The 20943-nt window shown below is 38.2% G+C and overlaps 1 protein-coding gene across 1 annotated transcript in view; it reads left to right on the top strand.

Moving 5' to 3' along the window:
* LOC126470328 (spectrin beta chain, non-erythrocytic 2) overlaps positions 1-20943 on the top strand; it is a 304767-nt gene that overhangs the window by 115384 nt on the left and 168440 nt on the right. Inside the window, exons 13-16 of the mRNA XM_050098113.1 lie at positions 2098-2275; positions 10592-10792; positions 15276-15488; positions 17909-18109. Coding sequence (XP_049954070.1) covers positions 2098-2275; positions 10592-10792; positions 15276-15488; positions 17909-18109 — 793 coding nt within the window. The remainder of the gene's footprint in view (positions 1-2097; positions 2276-10591; positions 10793-15275; positions 15489-17908; positions 18110-20943) is intronic.

The following is a 20943-nucleotide window of genomic DNA, read 5'->3' as shown; positions in this document are numbered from 1 at the left end:
AATACTAGTAGACATATAGTGTTAACAGGGTTGTCACGGGTTCTGGAACTCTGGGAATATCAGGGAATTTCCTACATGTCGGGGAAATCAGAGAAATCTGAAGAAACACTGGAAAAATCTCATTTTTGTCTTAATGGATGAAATGGGTTGTTTACTGAGGTCTTATGCATCGTCACTGGCTGCTTGCATCTGAGTATGTTTGCTGCGTCGCCTGGGGTGGCCGAGTGGTTCTAGGCGCTACAGTCTGGAACCGTGTGACTGCTACGCTCGCAGGTTCGAATCCAGCCTTGGGAATGGATGTGTGTGATGTCCTTAGGTTAGTTAGGTGTAAGTAGTTCTAAGTTCTAGGGGACTGATGACCTCAGAAGTTGAGTCCCATAGTGCTCAGAGCCATCATCATGTTTGCCGCTTCCCTACTCCCCTCATTACTACTGCTTCTCCCCTTCTTACCCCTCCCCCCTCAGCTTGCAGTCAGTGCACTTCTTGTCGCTAGCTTAGCAGCTGCCAACGAGAGGCAGGGAGGCATGAGGAGTGGTTGTTTGGATCTGATTCTCAGAGACTGTAGACACAGTGTCCGGAGATGGCGGTCATGTATGCACGAGTTGTGTCTAAATGATTGTGTGAATGTGTGTGTACTCCTGTGGTCTGACAAAATGATTGTGTGAATGTGTGTGTGCTCTTGTTTTCTGACAAAAGCTATGGCTGAAAACATAGTTGTGAGAATGTGATTGTCTTTTATATGTGGCTGCCTGTAGCTCAGCAATCATCTTTACAGTGAGTTGCTACCTATCCTGAGTATTATTGATTCTCAGAGTATTTGAGCTACTTATCTGTTACATGGATTGATTGCTATGGTCTCATTTCATCAACATGCTGTCTGTGGCTCGTGAATAACTGGCCACATGATTGGATTTCCGTGATGGGCCAAAACCGCAGGCCGTTTCTGCAGGTATCAGTAATGGAATGGGCCTGCCAATCTGAAGTCATTCGGTTCCCACTAATGTGCAGGTCCCGCCCAACGGATCTAGTCTCACCGATCTGCCTGCAAGCTGGGTCTGCTTGTGTGTGGAGTAATGCAGTGGATTTTCATGGTTTATCCATGACCCAGGACTGGGGTGCTCCTCAGCAGGCCAGAGGCCATGGGCGATGGATTTCAGGAATCGTGACCATCTGGTTGCAAGATCATTGTACAGTGTGGCATTTTAGAGACATTTTATTTGTTCTAGTACATTTTAGCACTTCAAAAGTAGTTTATATGTTAAAAGTATGGACAATAAGAAGAAGAAAATTGTGACAGTCACTAGTGGTTTGTTCGCTATGTACTCATATATTTCTCGAAAGAAAAATCACGCAAAACTTGTAAAATAATAGATATAATGCAGTGAGTAATAACTGACAATAACAAACATAGTAGAACCAGTGTGTTATTGGTGGTCGCTGACAGTGTTGGTTTACACAAATCATCCCCACCTTATACACTTCTTTCTAGAGGCCTACTTTTTTCTGAGGTTATTTCTGAAATCAAACCCATATTTTAAATCAAGGTTGCGACTCCAAGGAAATGCGTATTTTTGTCACCAAATGTGTTTTGTTGTATTGGAATAAAATGACGTCAGTGCTCATAATGAAACACACACACCATTTGGCTTGCTTTCTCAATCTAAAAACAGTTCATTATAAAAGATGTTGATGTCAGTACTTAATATTTTTGCTCGCATCAGGAAATGCTATCTGCTTGCTTGCAAGTTTTTTTTTTTAGGCATTTCCTTGTTTGCACTATTATTTCTTGTACCATAGATGCAAAGACAGATTGTCGATTAATGTCTTAGCTTACCATTGAGATCTCAAAATTTGTCAAGGAAAAATGCTAAAACTTGTCTGGAAATCAGGGAATTTCACTTAGGGAAACTTGTGGCAACTCAGGTTATATAAATTTGTATAAAGGTAACTATAATGATAAAATAGTTTTCAAAGATTCAGTTACATGCAGTGTCTCCATTTGTAACTAAGGAACATCCAACACAATCTATTTTAGCCACTGGGGGACTGACAGCTGGGCATTAGAAACTTTTAAAGAATTTCTATTCTGTGTTTCAGCCTTGTGCAGAGCAGTGAAAATAGGAGGGCACGCCTTGAAGAAGCTAGAAACTTTTTTCAGTTTTTGCAAGACCATGAAGAGGAAGAATCATGGCTCATTGAGAAACAACGTATTTGCAAAGCTGGAATATCAGCAAAGGATTTACGAGCTGTCTTGAGCTTACAACAGAAGCATAAGGTATTGTATTCATATTAAACTTTAACAAGTTAATGTTTAAAGTAATCAAAAAAGTTTGCTTTGTCTGTGCTTTCAGTTAGTGGGCTCCCTGACACTGAAGGTACCTGGTAATTTAATATGTGATGTGACCTGTGAGATGATTGTGTGTAGTGTTTTTTTTTTTTTTTTTTTTTTTTTTTTTTTTTTTTTTTTTGATGCAATTTCTTTTTGGGTCTTCATTTTAAGATATCTAATAACTGAAAGATAAAAGCTCTACACCAGTGTTGCACTGTTTTGAGAAAAACTTATTGATATTAATAGTTTTTCAAGAATTGAAGCTAGAAACAGCAACGTAATTAATAACTGTCAGTCAGGTACTTGTGATTGATTTTGGCTCATTTGATCATATTCTGAGAATCAATTTATAAATCAGAGCAGTTTTATATTTTTGAATCGGTTTTTATACACGCGCATACTTCTGCAGTGATTTATTTGAATTTTATGATGTATTTAATATCAGTTTTCTTCTCTAATTTGTGCAGTAATACTTTTTAAGAAAGAGAAATCAACATTGTTCAGATTTTTGACTTTGATTCATGCCATAAAGTTGTTAGCCCAGATTTTCTTATGACACTTTAGGCAGTAAATCTATATTTATAACAGAGAAGCTGAATTTCAGAAATAAATTCAATTTAATGGTTTGGTTACACTTGTCATCTTCAACTAGGAAACTGAATTTTTGTCCTTGATATGTTGACTTCTTTCTCATTTCTTTATGGTAACTTCTGTAGATGACCTTTGCATTTTATGTAAACATTCCTTGACCATCAGTTTCTACATCATGAGTGGATAGTATTACACCATACTACCATCAGCATTGTTATAGCATCTTTTAGGGTGTGTTTCATTGAAAGCTTTAGTAACTAACAATAATGACAGATACTTTTTTTTTTGTTTTTTTTTAGGCCATTACAATTTCCTGTTTGTTTGTCTTTCAGTTAAAACTGATAACATAAATGTCGTGTGTTTGGGTACAAGAATCCAACTGTGGTGTTTTTAATCACTAATCCTTTTAAAGTAATTCAGCTCTGAGTAAATAGTTTGATTCCCAGTTCTTATAATTCAGTGAGGTTCCTGGGTTTAATTTTTGTTTAAACACATTTTTAAAATAAAAGGTTCTTTTGTGTGGTTGAATTTAATATATCAATATAGTGGTCATTAGAAATGACTGATTAAATGTGTTTCAGCTGCTATTCCCAAAAGAACTAAAAATGGTAGCTCAAAAATCTCTGGGTTCAGTTAAGTATATGAACAATTGACAATGAAATATCTGCAGTGTCTATTAACTGGTGTTTGTGATAAATGGTGTTTGCACAATAGTTCTACTCCAACACTGTCCTAAAGGGTATACACTCCTTGATTGATCATGTGACTGCAGGAGAACAATGGACACATGTCCTGTACAAAGCAAACTTTCCTTGCGATCAAGGGTGCTGCATATTTCATGGATGCAACATAATTAAAGTGAAAATGAAAAAAGAACATGAAACAAACTTTCATATATGTCAGTGGGGAGCTTGTGCTCAGCTTGTCCCACACGATGCACAAAAGGAGAAACGGAATCCAGAAAACGCTTCTGTACTGTATGGTGACTCAATCTGCAGTGCTGTTGCTTTTTGATGACCAGCGCCCATGCACACTACACATGTTGTGAGAATTTCGTCTATAGGTAAGTGCGCACACTGGTGGATATCTGACACAGCTAGCTTGTCAGCCATAAGGAGCTTTGGTCTGTTTACACATTTGTGACACGACTGCCCCACAGATTCCCCCTTGGAGAGTGGAGGTCTGTTCAAACATTTCTATGGCACAGATATCCCCTTAGAGAGCGGATCTTTGGCGCTGTGAGAAAGCGCAGGCATCCACCCTGCAGCTGGCGTGTGTGATGGATGTTTAGGTTTTGCGCACTTCATTGTGAGGTCAACGTGAGCCGAATGGTGGCAGGCCGGTCAGCAATGAGTGGACAGTGGCACTTGACTCAATGCATGGTTTCGGCTAGGTTCATGATGGGCATGTCCCTGTGCTGCTGGTGAGTTGCAGTTAATACACAATAATGAAATAAAATGTTCATAAAGTTGCACATTGTGTGGAACACTTTAAAATAACACGGGTGTTCCAGCAGTCATGAGCTGCACTATTCAGACTTCACAGACACTCTTTCACAGTGGGACAGTGCGGGATTTGATCTGGCCTCAATGCTTTGGCATGGCAGGGGCACAGAGACTATGTGAAGTGTCTATATTCGCACAAGCACCTTGTCATCCCAACTTGAATATGGCTGTGGAACTGTGATGAACAAGCCTGGCAGCACGGAGGTTAGTGTCTGGAGCTTGATATGAATGAAAATGGAAAACTGGCATGTAAATTAATCCATCCTCAACACTTGACACTGTGAAATCACAGGGATGAGAATACGAGTTCAGGAGCTGTTACAAACAAGCTGCCAGTTATGTAGGAGGTGGTTTCTGGAGCTCAACTGGAGACAATGTGCTGATGATGTAGCCCACTGGAGACAGGGTGTGTACAGCAAACAGTGGCTGGGGTTTTATGATGCAGCATGGGCACTTGAAATGGACATGGTGGCCAGTGCATGTGATGTAGTCTGCTAGCAGCTTCCATAGTGGTGGGCCAGTTGCCTGTGGAAGGCACAGCCTGTGTGGCTGGCAAATGGTGTGGTGCTGAGGCACACATGGTGGCATGATGATAGCTGGTGGCAGGCGTGCATCATTGGCGGCCATGGGTGCGGGCTCTGTCTGACTGATGGCAGAGGAAGTATAATCTGTTGACATGTATTCCGCTGGATCGAAGAAATGAACAGCAGCAAGAGTGGTCAAGACGTAAGCTGGCTTGACTCGATCTGTGGACATCTCACTTGGCTTGATGTTGCATCCAATGTTGAGCACTCTCTCACTACACTTGATCTCATAGTGTGGTTCGTAGTAGGTTGGGTGAAGTTGGGCGATATGTGTGAACAGTCCACAGTCAGACTGGTGGCTGCAGTCCATTGTGATGTGACTTGGGCAGTCAAAGTACACCATCGAGATGCCGACAAATGTGGTGGCGATGGTCTTGGCAGTGATTACCGCTATGGGTCTCACCTCTGGTCAGCGAGTGAAGCAGTTCAGCATTGTCAGCAAGTGCCACAGGATGCAGGGACAGCATGTTGCATTAGGAAAGATGCCAGTAGGTGCATGGGTGTGACTCCTGATTTTGACATGCTGGCATGCAGTGCAGGTGTGTACCCATTGATGGCAGTCTTTCCAGAGTTCTGGGCAGATGAAATGCATTTCCATGAGCGGCACAGTGGAGTTTATGCATGGATGTGACAGCCCATGGATGTGGTCAAAAACACTGCATCAAAATTTCTCTGGGAGAAATGAGCAGTGTTTGTCTGTCAAAATGTTGCACAAAATCTTGCAGGCATAGCCTGGAATGGGAACTAGCGTGAGTTGTAGGCTGCTGGAGGTGGAGTGGCTGAGGCTGTCCAGCTGTGTGTCATCCTCCTGTTCTTTGACGACATCCCCAAAGTTCACAGGAGAAGAGATAAAGGCACAAGTGCAGGGCAAGCAGTCAGTGACAATATTGTCAGTTCCAGAAATATGCCGGATGTACAGGAAAATCTGGACATATACTCCAGCTGCTGGAATTAGTGCAGCATACACTTGCATTATTTTTCTGAAATGCTTGAGTTAGGGGCTTGTGCATTGTGGAAACAATGAAGGAAAGGGCTTCTACAGGTGGGCAGAAGTATTTTACTGCCTCAGACACCACAAGCAATTCACGGTTGTAAGCACTCCAGGCATGTTGCGACTCTGATAGCTTTTGTGAGAAGAAACCAAGTGGCTGCCAGCTACTACTGATATGTTGAAGCACTGCACCTATGGCAGTCCACAACAATGGCCAGTTAAGCATTGTGCAGTAGGTGAATGACCAGCATTGCTTCTGCGAGTATCTACTGGAACACAATAAAGCTTTTCTCTGTTGCGTCTGTCCACATAATAGAAGTCCTTATCTTCGACGTGGGGCCACATGGCACCACAATCAGAGGTTCCAGCACTGCAGCAGCATTAGGCAGTTGGTGCCGATAAAAAAAATTTCTGATACCAAGGTAGCAGCGTAAGTCTCTGTGTGTTTGTGGGTGCAGCATGTTCAATATTGCCTGTACCTTGTGTGGTAGTGCCATGGATCTGCTAGGGGTGATTAATGCTCTAGAAACTCGATTTCTGTGATCCCAAATATACTCTACTCTTAAAGGGGTCAATGATGATGCTGGCATAGCTCAGGTGCCGAAATGTGGGTGGTGGTGGTGGTGGTGGTGGTGGTGGTGGTGGTGGTGGTGGAGGTGGTGGAGGTGGAGTTGTAGTATGGGGGAGTTTGAAAAGACCGGGATGTCACTGAGATGTGCAAATCAACATGGTAAACCTCATAAGATACCATTCAGGAAACACTACCAGCTCTGGGCAGCATTACGAAGGCCAAAAATCATGTACAAGCTCTAAAAAAGGGCATGATAATTGCCATTTTTGGAATGTCTTAAGGTGCCCCAGGAGCCTTCTTGAAAGCCTTCGCATAATTAATTTTGCTAAACATAACTGAGCCTGCAAACATGTGACTAAAATCCTGCAGGTGCGATTCCAGATATCAGTTCAACACTATTTGTGAATTTAAGCCACGATAGTCCCTGGATGGTCGCCATGAATTGTTTTTCAGGATGCCTTTTTGCAGCATAGCATTGAACTCGGCCTTTTCTACTGTGAGTCTATTTGCCATGAGTTTATGCAGACAGCATGAGGTGGGTGGGCTGGGCATTTAACAGTTTGGTGGACCGTCAAATGTTTGATGTGCATCAGGAGAGAGAGAGAGAGAGAGAGAGAGAGAGAGAGAGAGAGAAGCTTGCAGTCACATCCACACACTATGTTCAGGATATAGGCTATGGCGGTGGTGTGGTACTGCGAATTGAGGAGGTACGTGTTTGCCATAAATATTTATTTTACACGAAAGCGTGTATGAACAATTGACAGTGAAATGTTTGCAATATCTATTAGCTGGTGATTGTGGTAAACAGTGTTTGTCCAATAGTTCCACTTGAACACTGTCTTGGAAGATACACATTCTTCAGTGACGAGCACATCAACTGATCGGATGACTTCAGGAGAACAACAGAAATGTGCTCAGAACAAAGTGAACTTTCCATGTGATCACGGAGCACTGGTATTTTATGGATATGATGAAATGGAAGTGAAAATGAATGGAGAGTGCAAAACAAACTTCTGTACGCATCAGTGGGGAACTCGCTCTCAGCTGATCCTATGTGGTGCATGGGTTGGAGAAATGGAATCTAGAAAACACTTCTGTACTGTATGGTGGCTCAGCTCACACTGCTGTTGCTTTTTGCTGACCCACACTTGTGTGCACCACACACGTTTCCTGAATTTTGCTGATTGGTAAGTGTGTGTGCAGGTGGAACCTGACTCAGTTAGCTTGTGCGAGCCATGAGAAGCTATGGTCCATTCAGACATTTCTGCAGCGCAGCTGCGACACACGCTGTCTCAGCTTGAATGAACTCGAAAATTGTATTGATTAGGAAACCTACATTACTCATAAATGTGTGTGTAAATAGATCATTTTGAGATCATAACCTACTTAAAGTGTCATACGTAATGAGACTTGAAAAAGAGCCTGTTTGTGATCTTAAAAAGTATTGGTAATATTCTGTAGCATTTTTTTTTCTCCGTGATACACTTTTTATAAGGACTTAGCTCTTAAATTGACATTGATGTGCTGTTAGTTATTGGACTGGTTTTACAATGGCTATTATGCTATCATTGTTAAATGAATGTGGCAATTAATGTTTTATTGGCACTTATATATTCAGACATCACATTTGTATAGGTGGAAGTAACTGAATAGAGTGTCCAAGTAATCATCAGCTTGACTACTTAAGAAGCCCTGTTCATTTAAAATGCATTGCACTATAATTCTGGAGTGCACTTTATCATAGTGCAGTTACATAATGACAAATAAATGGAAAAAGAACATTATTTTTATGGATCATATTGCAGGATCCAATGTCAAAGATATTCTTGTAAGCAAAAAAAAAAAAAATTAAATAAATAAATAAAATAAATAAATAAATCATGGAATAGTTTTATTTCTGTTTCAGTTCCTTAAATTCCAGAGACAATTCAAATAATAGAAAGACATTCACTGAAAAACAGGCTAACCCTCAGATGTAAAAGCCATCTGTTGCTGGATATGGGAACTATTAAAATTGACATTGGTCTTACCCCTGTGTGATATTTAGGGGTGAGAACAATATCAATTTTGATAGTTCCCATACCCAGCAACGGATGACAAGCTTATCTCTAAGTTTCACGTTTGAGGGTTAGCCCATTTTTTTCTGTGCATGTCTTCATATATTCTGTAGCATTTAGGTGCCCTAATTCATATATCACAATGTGAAAGGAATATCGTTTTGGTATATTTTATGTATTATAGGAATTTAGGAAAACAGTACCACTGATTCAGCAGCCTAGCTTTTTAAGAGACCGAGTATCACTCAGTGATATGTTCTACATGACACTATGTATCTTTATATAGCTTCTTGGAATAAATGAAACTACACAAAATTTTTATTTGTGATTCCCATATTTTTTGGAATGTGTGTTTGATTCCCATATTTTTTGGAATGTGTGTTTGATTCCCATATTTTTTGGAATGTGTGTTTTAGCAGTATCATTTTCCCTTTCCAGTAAAAGCACAGACATCATTTACTTGGGGTCTTTATTTAGTTCTTGCTTGATGAAGAAATGAGAGTAGCAAGGAGAAAAACTTTATTTGGAGGGAGATCTCCTCCTAGTGTTGCTAAAACATTATAAGTCTTAAGTGACACTGACTTCAGTGATATTATCAATGAAAAAGACAAGCCAATTTTATTGGAGGACCAAAATTAATTACTTTTGAAAAAGTGGCTACAAAAATATCTATTAACACCACTATTCTTTCATTAACCCTTTCATTGCTACATGTGTGTTCTCTGCATTTCATGTTGAACGTGACTTTGTGATAATTGTTCTGCTTGCCTAATGCTGCTACCTGTGCTAGGAGATGGCGTTCCAGCCACTATAAAATACTTACCATTTGATTAAAGACATGTTTGGTGAAAGGATTTGATATCTGGACATATTCCCTTGATAAAGGACTGAATTTCTTTTCATTATTTGCCATAGTTCCTGTACTGCATCAAATTAAGTAAAACATTGCATGGAATTTTAAAGAGTTTGCAGAAGTAAAAATACATTGCGTAAACTTTGTATATGCTTAATTTTCACTCATACAACACTATGTATGAAATGTACTTAAGATGTTGAAACATTATTTAAAATTGACAGCAAAAAAATATCTAATTCATTCTTGAGTTATTGGTTTTTATATCCAGCGGAAGGTCATGCAAGGTGTGCCCTATTCAATCCTAGCACATTAGGATTCATGTGGTCATAACAATCATCATATTTCCTATACAGTTCAAGATACTGAAATAGTATTTTCTGCAAATGATAGTGCCAAAGAGGCATGTGTGTTGTGTGATAAATACTCAAAACTTTTTAATTTAACAAGGTAAGGAAGTAACATATACCCGGCAATGAGAGGGTCTGTGGAATGGGATGTGTAAATTCATCAATAATGCTTAAGAAAAACCCAGAGACCCCATTTAAACACTTCCTCAGCACCAGGGGAATGGCAGAGCATCACAGTTTAACTCATTCACAGCAGGCAAAGAGTTGAAGGAAATTGTAAGATCTTTCTATTAGAGAAGAGATGGCTTTTGTGGTTTTAAAGTACATGAGATTTTTTTGCCTTTGTTTAACATCAAACTAATTTCTTAGCATAAATGTCTTCTAGGTATTTTGTAATGTCATGTTGTAAAATAACTAATTTAAATTAAATAAATTAAAAATTTGAAATATGATGTGGCAGTATACCCTGGAAACCTTTGTTAAATGATTCTGGCTGTAGAGGCTAACACATTTGTGATTTCATAGCAGTTTTTTGTCTTGAAACATTGCCCCAACTCTGCAGTATTCAGTTTCAGATGAAATGAATATGAATGCCACTTCTCAAAATCAGACCTATATGTATGCATTTATTATTAAATTTAAAAATGTATAAAAATTCCATAATTTATATTTGGTATTTTTCTTTTGCAGTTCTGATGTTATTTAGACATCTTTGACACTGTTATTATCAATCTTAAGAATATTGATAAACAAATTACAGGTTCTTCAAGATGAGATGAAAGCACGTAGACCAAAGTCAGAGCAGTTGTGTGAAGCAGGTCGACGCCTGATTGAAACAAAGCACCCTTCATCAAGCGAAATTCAAGTCCGAATTGATAGCCTTCAAGAACACTGGAAGATGTTACAGGAACTGGCAGCTTTACGAAAGAAGCAGCTAGAAGATGCTGCAGAAGCCTATCAGGTACATCTATTGATATATGTCAGGTTACAAAGTGTGAAACATTTCAATAATTATCAACAGTAATTTTGTCTGGTGTGTCATCTTTTAGCTAATATTAATTACTGAAGCATTTCTGTGATGATAATTTTTAAACAGGTTATGAGATTATGAGCATTTGAATAATTGCAGACATATTACTAAACACAACAATCATTCCAGTTGATTATATGTGTGCAACAGAAATTTGGAAAACTTACTAAAAGAGGACTCATTGGTTTATAGATAAAATTACTATCGAGACCCATGCTATAGCCAACCTCCCTCTTCCCACCTATCCAGCCTTCCAGCAGAACCACACCTGCATCCTCTTCCACATTTCACTCCTGTAAGTCTGCTAAAAATATCAACTATTTTGATGGATTTGAGAGGTATTTTGGTCTATTTGAACTACTTTATTTTTGATTACCATTAGCACTATTTGTAAGTCTCCTCAGTAGATTAGTGGGATTTTCTAGCAGTTCACCCTACATTACATGATTTAATGTGGATGCCCTGGGTAGAAATACCTACATGATAGCCTCCAAAGACACACCTAATCACACCTAATATACAATGAGGTGACAAAAGTCATGGGAATTCTTCTAATATCGTGTTGGATCTCCTTTTGCCTGCACAGTGCAGCAACTCGACATGGCATGGACTCAAGAAGTCATTGGAAGTCCCCTACAGAAATACTAAGCTGTGCTGCCTCTACAGCTGCCCATAATTGCGAAAGTGTTGCCAGTGCAGGATTTTGTGCATGAACTGACCCCTCAATTGTGTCCCACAAATGTTCGATGGGATTCACGTTGGGAGATTTGGGTGGTCAAATCGTTCACTCGAATTGTCCATAATGTTCTTCAAACCAGATGTGAACAGTTGTGGCCTGGTGGCATGGCGCATTGTCATCCGTAAATTGTTTTGGAACATGAAGTCCATGAATGGCTGCACATGATCTCCAAGTAGCCAAACATAAGCACCTCCAGCCAATGATTGGTTCAGTTGGACCAGGGGATTGAAGTCTTTTCCATGTAAACACAGCCCACACCATTATGAAGCCACCACCAGCTTACACAGTGCCTTGTTGACAAGTTGGGTCTACGGCTTTGTGGGGTCTGCGCTGCACTAGAACCCTACCTTCAGCTCTTAGCAACTGAAATTGGGACTCATCTGACCAAGGTACAGTTTTCAAATTGTCTAGGGTCCAACAGATATGGTCATGAGCACAGGAGAGGTGCTGGAGGCGATGTCATGTTGTTAGCAAATGCACTCACATCAGCCGTCTGCTGCCATACCTCATTAACGCGAAACTTTGCCGACTGTCCTAATGGATACATTTGTCACATGTCGCACATTGATTTTTGCAGTTATTTCATGCAGTGTTGTTTGTCTCTTACCACAGACAACTTTATGCATATGCCACTACTCTCAATTGTTACGTGAAGGACATTGGCTACTGTGTTGTCCATCGTGAGAGGTAAAGCCTGAAATATGGTATTCTCATCACTCTCTTGACATTGTGTTTCTTGGAATATTGAATCCCCAAACAATTTCTGAAGTGGAATGCCCCATATGTCTAGCTCCAACTACCATTCCATGCTCAAAGTCTGTTAGTTCCCTTTGTATGGCCATAATAAAGTCAGAAACCTTTCCACATGAACCATGTGAGTACAAATGACAGCTCTCCCGATGCACTGCCCTTTTATACCTAGTGTACATGATACTACTGTCATCTGTATATGTGCATATAGCTATCCCTTGACATTTGTCACTTCGGTGTACACTCTTAAATGCACAAAAAATTGCCATCGGCAGTTACAGCCAGATTCAGTCAAGGTGCCATACATGTTCACGGATAAATGCTATGTCTTGGTCATATGATACACTTATGGATGTGCGATACATAGATTCCCACGCAATATGCTTGACAAAGAATTCATGCGGGTTGAAACTGATTACAATAGGAGAAAAGCAATAAATACAGCTGCTCTCGCATAAAACAATAAAACAGGGTATAAACATTATTTATTCCATAGTGATAATTTTGGCAACTGATGTCACCACCTCTTCCATTGCTGTGGAGGCAACAAAATCGAGGGAGAAAGAATTACTGATGGCTTGCGAACTGTTTAGATAGTTCCGTGCAGTTGTTTAATAATAATAATAATAATAATAATGACAAGAAAGATAATTTATTGTTAAAGAAATACCTTAGAAAATTATGGACATTAAAATAACCATCTGTTACCAGAATGCGAACATTGTACATTGCAATCATGTATGTTCAGTTTCCTCTTGTCGGTCTACATGAATACACTAGGAGAGACTAAGCTTCCTTGTAGGATTACTTGAAATAAAGTAAAACATCATTCAGGAGTAATCTTCTTGTAAAATAATGTCTCTCACATTAGACATTATCCAACATGTGGTGGCAGTATTCTGCTGCATAACCTAATGCAATTAGTTATATTTACGTGTTCATCATTCACTGTGTAATAGCCAATGAGAGTACACAATTTGAAGTAAGACAGCTGCATCACCACACTTTGAATTCAGCCACTGTATTCATGAGCCCTGTATCACTGTCAGCAGGTTATTCTTGACCCGTGTGGAGGAAACGAGTTTGGTGTTGTAGGCGGGGACATGATGTAGTGATTCTGAGCACATTGTGCAATGATGGATAAGGTGATATCAAGGTATTGAAGAATCCATTGGTACTATGAGTGCTGGATGTTTGGCATGTAAGACCACCACATCATGACAATGAACTTGTGAATACATTACAATAAAATCCATTTTTGAAGGAGGTGCAGCTGAAACATACCACTGTGTTTCCTGATCAGTGGGTATGGCTCAGCAATAACTTTAGGACTATGGACTGCAAAATACATGTGATGCCATTGAAGGAGAATCTCCATGATGAAAATTGACCCTGCTGATTAGCATTTGCCAAGGACAGTATCAACCATGACTGCCAGAATGTAACATTTTTTTGACAAATCAGTATTTGTGATTGTTGATTTTCCCAAAATATACTATTGATCCAATTTGATCCATTATAAATGGTCTGTGATAGCCTGCAACTGTGAAAACAATGGGTTTGTTTATAAATAACTTTTCTGCTACCAGTCATGATTTTCTTTTATTTATATTTTACACAATGACTTTCAGGAAATGATTTCTGTTTTCAAGTACGTTTTTCTCTGTGAAATGTGTCATTTTTATATAATGTTTTTATGTGTTAGATTCTGCTTAATTCTGTTGCCTTTACTGCATTATGTAAAAGTCACATAATTTTTACTTGGTTATTGGTCTTTATATGTAGTTAGTGGTGAAATTTGGAAACTGTATGGTTCATTTGTGCAGAGTCTAACATGTGTGAGACTTAAGTTATATTCAACATTATGATCCTGAAGGATTAATTAGTTTCCCACGGGATGAGTCAGTAATTATGCAGAAGTGTTTTGCAGAACTGAATGAGAGGTTTGTTCTTAACTAAAACATACAAGCAGAGCCAAAATTCCTTGCACAAGAAAACTGGTTCATTCTGTTAAATTCATATTTTCTGTGGGTTAAATTTAATTAAGAATGACCGAAGCAGTACAAAAAATTACTTTAATTGGGATCCAAACTGAATCATCCTGCCATGTGGTTGCTTTCCAGCATGTTTACCATGCCACCATGTTATCAAGACTTCATAGTGATTACTGTGAAATTGCAGTAATTCTTACAGGTGTTCTGCCCTTGACTCCATCTCATGATATCAACTGCATTTCCTATGTCTGTAGTCCTCTGAATGACATGGTGCAGTTTTCTTCATTTTAAAGATTATGTCTTTATGATGAGTATCAAGAAGCTGTTAAACCTTCAGTTACTTCAATAACACCCACAAGTAAAAGTTCCAATACTTTAATGAACAGTACTGTACGCCCTCTAACATGATTCTCCTGCATAATGTCACGTGTAGTTAAGATGTTAGCTATACGGAAAGACTGAACTTTTTCCCAAAACACACACACACACACACACACACACACACACACACACACACACACACACACACACACACACACACGAGAAAGTAATCTGTAAGAAACTAAATGTACCTTTTAAATAATGGTCAGAGACACTCTCTTTTTGAAAGATTTCTAGTCCTATTTAACAGATCTTTACCATTTAAATTATGGTCAGAGACACTGTCAAAAAGATTTATAGTTCTTTTTAACAGGTCTGTTTGAATGTCCTCATCTGAAGCTTAGAGTTTCTTTTGAATCAGAGCAAGCTGAAATAAGCACATTCAACTTTTTTGAAATCCACACCTTTATTGTAAGTCAACTAATAATGACCAAGAACAGTTTGACATGAAACTTTAAGGTACATGACACACAGTTTTTCCCCCTATATATAGCATCATAGGTTTACATTTTGAAATACTGAAAAGCCTTCTTAATATTGTATTTGCTAGTTCTACACTGACGCAAATGAAGCTGAATCTTGGTTAAATGAGAAGATGGCTCTTGTTGCATCCACTGACTTTGGTGAAGATGAACCCAGTGCTCAGGCTCTGCTGCAGAGGCATCGTGATTTGCAAGGAGAGCTATATGCATACAAAGGTGACATCCAGAGTCTCAACACACAGGCAGAGAAGCTTGTGAAAGCAGGAATATCTACACTCGAGGTAAGAAGAAAGCAGTGTTCTTAATACCTAAATTAAATGTTGATTAAATTTGATACTTTGACTACCTAAAATTCTGTTAAGTGATTCTATTTTCTTTTTCTTCAACATAGTTTTTACCATTTTGATTTAATTTCTCTGTTAGTTGCCATCTCTTCTTAAGATCTAAAATAGCCTCCCATTTCATTTCTACTCCTAACACTACTTTGCTTCTGGATATTGATTCTGTTTTAGCTTGCAATAAATGAATGATGTACGTTGAGTACGCTCATTTTTTTCTCTGTGTTATACGAGGTCTGTTCAAAAGATTCCAGAACATTTGTAATTTTGCACCAGTGGTGTGTTGGAGCAAAATGCGGTTGGCATCCCTGCACACACCTGTGTTTATTGTGCAATTGCTGGAAGTATCATTGTTGTTTATCTGTTGGTTATTGTTCAGTGCTATATTGAGTAGAATGTTGTGTCTCACAGTTTGTGAATTTCAAGATGGCAGAGTTAGAGGAGCAATGCGTCTGCATTAAAGTTTGTGTGAAACTCAAGGAAATGTTTACAGAGACATATGACATGATGCAGGAAGCCTACAGTGATGTGTGCTTAACCCATACTTGGTGTTAGGAATGGTTCACATGGTTTAAAAATGATCAGACAGAAGTTAAAAATGACTGTCATTCTGGACACCTTTCGACATCTACCGACGATGCTCATGTCAGGAATGTCAATGAAACTGTGCATTCCAGTTGAAGACTGACTGGCTGACTGAGAGAGTGCAGAAGAATGTAACATTTCAGTTGGATCATGTCATGAAATCCTGACGCAGTATCTTGGAATGCATTGCGTTGCTGCCAAATTCGTCTAACAGCTCATAAGTTGAGACCAGAAAGACCTATTCCTTGCAATCTGTGAAGAACTTTTGGACTGCACAAATGAGAAAGAAATATTCCTTAAGAGAATCCTAACTGGTGATGAGATGTGGGTCTAAATGAATGATATACGTGGAGTATGCTCATTTTTTTCTCTGTGTTATACGAGGTCTGTATGATGTTGAGACCAAAGTTCAGTCTTCACAGTGGATTGAGAAAGGTTCTCAAAGACCAAAAAAAGCTCGTCACATCAGGTCAAATGTCAAAGCCATGCTGATAGTTTTCTCTGACTTTGAAGGATTAGTCCATGCCACATGCCACAGGCACAAGCTGTTAATTGATGGCACTGTCAGGACACATTGTGGTGCCTACAAGAAAACGTCAGAAGGAAATAGCCTGAAGTGTGGTGAGACAATTCATGTCTCTTGCATCACCATAACGCACCCACACATTTATCGCAGTTACTGTGTGACTACTGCACAAAAATCGAAGTCACTGTGCTGCCTCATCCTCCGTACTCTCCATACCTGGTCCCTCCAGACATTTTTTTTTATTTCCAAAGTTGAAAACCCCATTGAAAGGATGAAGGTTTGCAATGATAGATGATATAAAAGAAAGTTTGCAGACAACACTTCTTGTGATCCATGTACCAAGATTGCTTGTGGAAGTGAAAACGGTGTTGGGAGCAGTGTATCAATTGTGGACGAGAGTATTTCGAAGGAGACCATAGACAATAAGTAAAAGCTAAGAGTAGAAAAATTTTGTGGTCAAAACTCTGGAATTTTTTGAACACATCTACCCAAAATAAGTTAATTTTGTGATTTTTCATGCTGCGTAAATTGCCTAAATGTTGATGCCATGATAGGGCTAGCAAGTAGTAATTAATAATATTCTATTGTGTTCTCAAAAGATCCCTCTATTACACTATCTGATTCTTGTTCATGTTATCAGTGTCTTTTGTCACGGGGGAAAAGGGAAGGTGTAAATCTTGAATGTAGCATCTGAGTGATCTCTATTAAGTCCAGTTGGGCAACAGTATAGCAAAACAGTCAATTTATTTCTATTGCACAGATTTCAGGTGTATAGGGAATTTTTGTTTACCTAGCAGTATAGTTGCTTATTTAAAATTTTCTGAGAATTGCAGTTTCATTTTTTAAAGAAAAATTGATATTCGAAGGTGTTTTTTTAAATTATTTGTGAAGCACACAAAATGGGACATAGTGATCACAACTGCTCAACACCTTAGTGCAGTGCAGATTATGAAAGAATTTGTTTGTCAACAAATATTACACACAAAACAACAGTCATTGCTTTCTTTCTCTTATTTGCACAACTAAAAAATATTAGCTACATAATTCATGAATGTTAATCACCAGTTTAACAATGAAATTTTTATTTAAAATTTCAGTAAACAATAAATGAAACAACTGATACATTTTAATTTTTAGTTTGTAGTATTCAGAGTAGTTCTCTTTTCAAAAGTGTTGTAAATTGTAGGACATAGGTCACAGTTTGTAGCCACATGACACCACAGTAAACTGAATATTTTTTCTTGCTTTACAGCTGTCAAGTGAACCAGAAATTGCACCTGAACTGGAACAAGAGGAGTGGGTGGATGAAATGCGCCTCATACCACAGGAGTACTGGGATGAAGAACCTGTTGAGCGTGTTGAGGAGAGAGTAGTAGTAGAGGAAAGAGCAATTCCACAAGTCATGGGTATATATGACTTCAGTGGCCAAGGCATGCATATGAAGAAGAAAGAGGTAAAAGTCCTTTTACCTAGTAATGTATAGCTCCTGTAAAATAATTTAGACTTATAACTGACAGTCATACTGTTGTAGAGATCCATGAAGGCATTAGAAGAATCTTCCACTCATCATGCCTTTGGAAATGTTTGATATTTCAGCCTTATTTGATCTTTATTTTTCTCTCTTTCCTCATTTTTGGATGCTATATGTTCTGCCTCACACCATGTTGCTGAAGGACGGTGAAGAAATCACAACAAAATATGAGTATGGCACAGATATTTGAGATGTGAGAGGATTGGAGAAAACTTAGAAGTGGAGTGGTAACACAGAACTTAACAAACACACAAGACAAGGCTGAAAGGATAACAGATGCCTTTTTGGGCTGTTGAATGTTGATGGAAGCCATTGAAAATTTCTGCTGCACATTTTAGCAGATTACATTATGGAAGTCAAAAATGAAATGCTTTATAAAGTGGTGTCTAGCAGGATTCTTTAGCACGGTGAATGTAATTTCCTAAACAATTTCCCGTGTGGTATGTTAAAATGAGGAGCAATGATGAGTAGGTAAAAATATAGCAGAATTTATGGAGCAAATATTTTACTGGCAAAGGCAAATAATAATACAAAGAAATTATCAGTATGGGATCAATAAATTCACATTGCACTATAAACGACTTAAGTTGCGTAGCAACACAGCCATGTAATAATAATAATAATAATAATAATAATAATAATAATAATAATAAATAGGAACAAAATTATAAATGAAGAACAAAAAGGCTGTTGCAAAGGAGCACGAGGATGTAAAGAGCAACTGATAATAGATGCAGAGGTGACATATCGAGCTAAAACTAAACAAAGGTCACTACACTATGCATACATTGATTACCAAAAAGCTTTTGATAGTGTACCCCACTCATGGTTACTACAAATATTGGAAATATACAAAGTAGATCCTAAATTGATACAGTTCCTAAACATAGTAATGAAAAATTGGAAAACCACACTTAATATCCAAACAAATTCAAATAATATCACATCACAGCCAATACAGATTAAGCGTGGAATATACCAAGAAGACTCATTAAGTCCTTTCTGGTTCTGCCTTGCTCTGAACCCACTATCCAACATGCTAAACAATACAAATTATGGATACAATATTACTGGAACATACCCACACAAAATCACACATTTGCTATACATGGATGATCTAAAACTACTGGCAGCAACAAATCAACAACTCAACCAATTACTAAAGATAACAGAAGTATTCAGCAATGATATAAATATGGCTTTTGGAACAGACAAATGTAAGAAAAATAGCATAGTCAAGGGAAAACACACTAAACAAGAAGATTACATATTGGATAACCACAGTGACTGCATAGAAGCGATGGAAAAAACAGATGCCTATAAATATCTAGGATACAGACAAAAAATAGGAATAGATAATACAAATATTAAAGAAGAACTAAAAGAAAAATATAGACAAAGACTAACAAAAATACTGAAAACAGAATTGACAGCAAGAAACAAGACAAAAGCTATAAATACTTATGCTATACCAATATTGACCTACTCATTTGGAGTAGTGAAATGGAGTAACACAGACCTAGAAGCACTCAATACACTTACATGATCACAATGCCACAAATATAGAATACATCACATACATTCAGCAACTGAAAGATTCACATTAAGCAGAAAGGGAGGAGGAAGGGGATTTATCGACATAAAAAACCTACATTATGGACAGGTAGACAATTTAAGAAAATTCTTTATAGAACGAGCAGAAACTAGCAAAATACACAAAGCAATCACTCATATAAATACATCGGCTACACCACTGCAATTTCATAACCACTTCTACAACCCTTTAGATCACATAACATCAACAGATACGAAGAAAGTAAATTGGAAAAAGAAAACACTACATGGCAAGCACCCGTATCATCTAACACAGCCACACATCGATCAAGACGCATCCAACACATGGCTAAGAAAAGGCAATATATACAGTGAGATGGAAGGATTCATGATTGCAATACAGGATCAAACAATAAACACCAGATATTACAGCAAGCATATTATTAAAGATCCCAATACCACAACAGATAAATGCAGACTTTGCAAACAACAAATAAAAACAGTAGATCACATCACAAGCGGATGTACAATACTAGCAAATACAGAATACCCCAGAAGACAGGACACTGTAGCAAAAATAATACATCAACAGCTTGCCTTACAACATAAACTTATAAAACAACATGTTCCCACATACAAGTATGCACCACAAAATGTACTGGAGAACGATGAATACAAATTATACTGGAACACAACCATTATAACAGATAAAACACCACCACATAACAAACCTGACATCATACTCACCAATAAAAAGAAGAAATTAACACAACTAATTGAAATATCCATACCCAATACAACAAATATACAGAAGAAAAGAGGAGAAAAAATTGAAAAATACATCCAACTGGCTGAGGAAGTCAAGGACATGTGGCATCAGGATAAAGTTGACATTATACCAATTATACTATCAACTACAGGAGTCATACCACACGATATCCACCAGTACATCAATGCAATACAGCTACATCCAAACTTATATATACAACTATAGAAATCTGTAATTATTGACACTTGTTCAATTACCCGAAAGTTCCTAAATGCAATGTAACATATACCGTACAGTTAAAAGGAAGTCACGCTTGATCAAGGTCCGCGTCACCTGCCATTTTTAACCAGACATAACGTCTGAGACAAGAAATAAATAAATAGGAAATAATAATAAAAGGAAATGCAATGTAACATATACCGTACAGTTCGAA

This window comes from Schistocerca serialis, chromosome 3 (genome assembly GCF_023864345.2).
Source record: "Schistocerca serialis cubense isolate TAMUIC-IGC-003099 chromosome 3, iqSchSeri2.2, whole genome shotgun sequence".
Taxonomy (NCBI): Eukaryota; Metazoa; Arthropoda; class Insecta; order Orthoptera; family Acrididae; genus Schistocerca; species Schistocerca serialis.
This window is presented reverse-complemented; position numbering and strand designations above follow the sequence as displayed.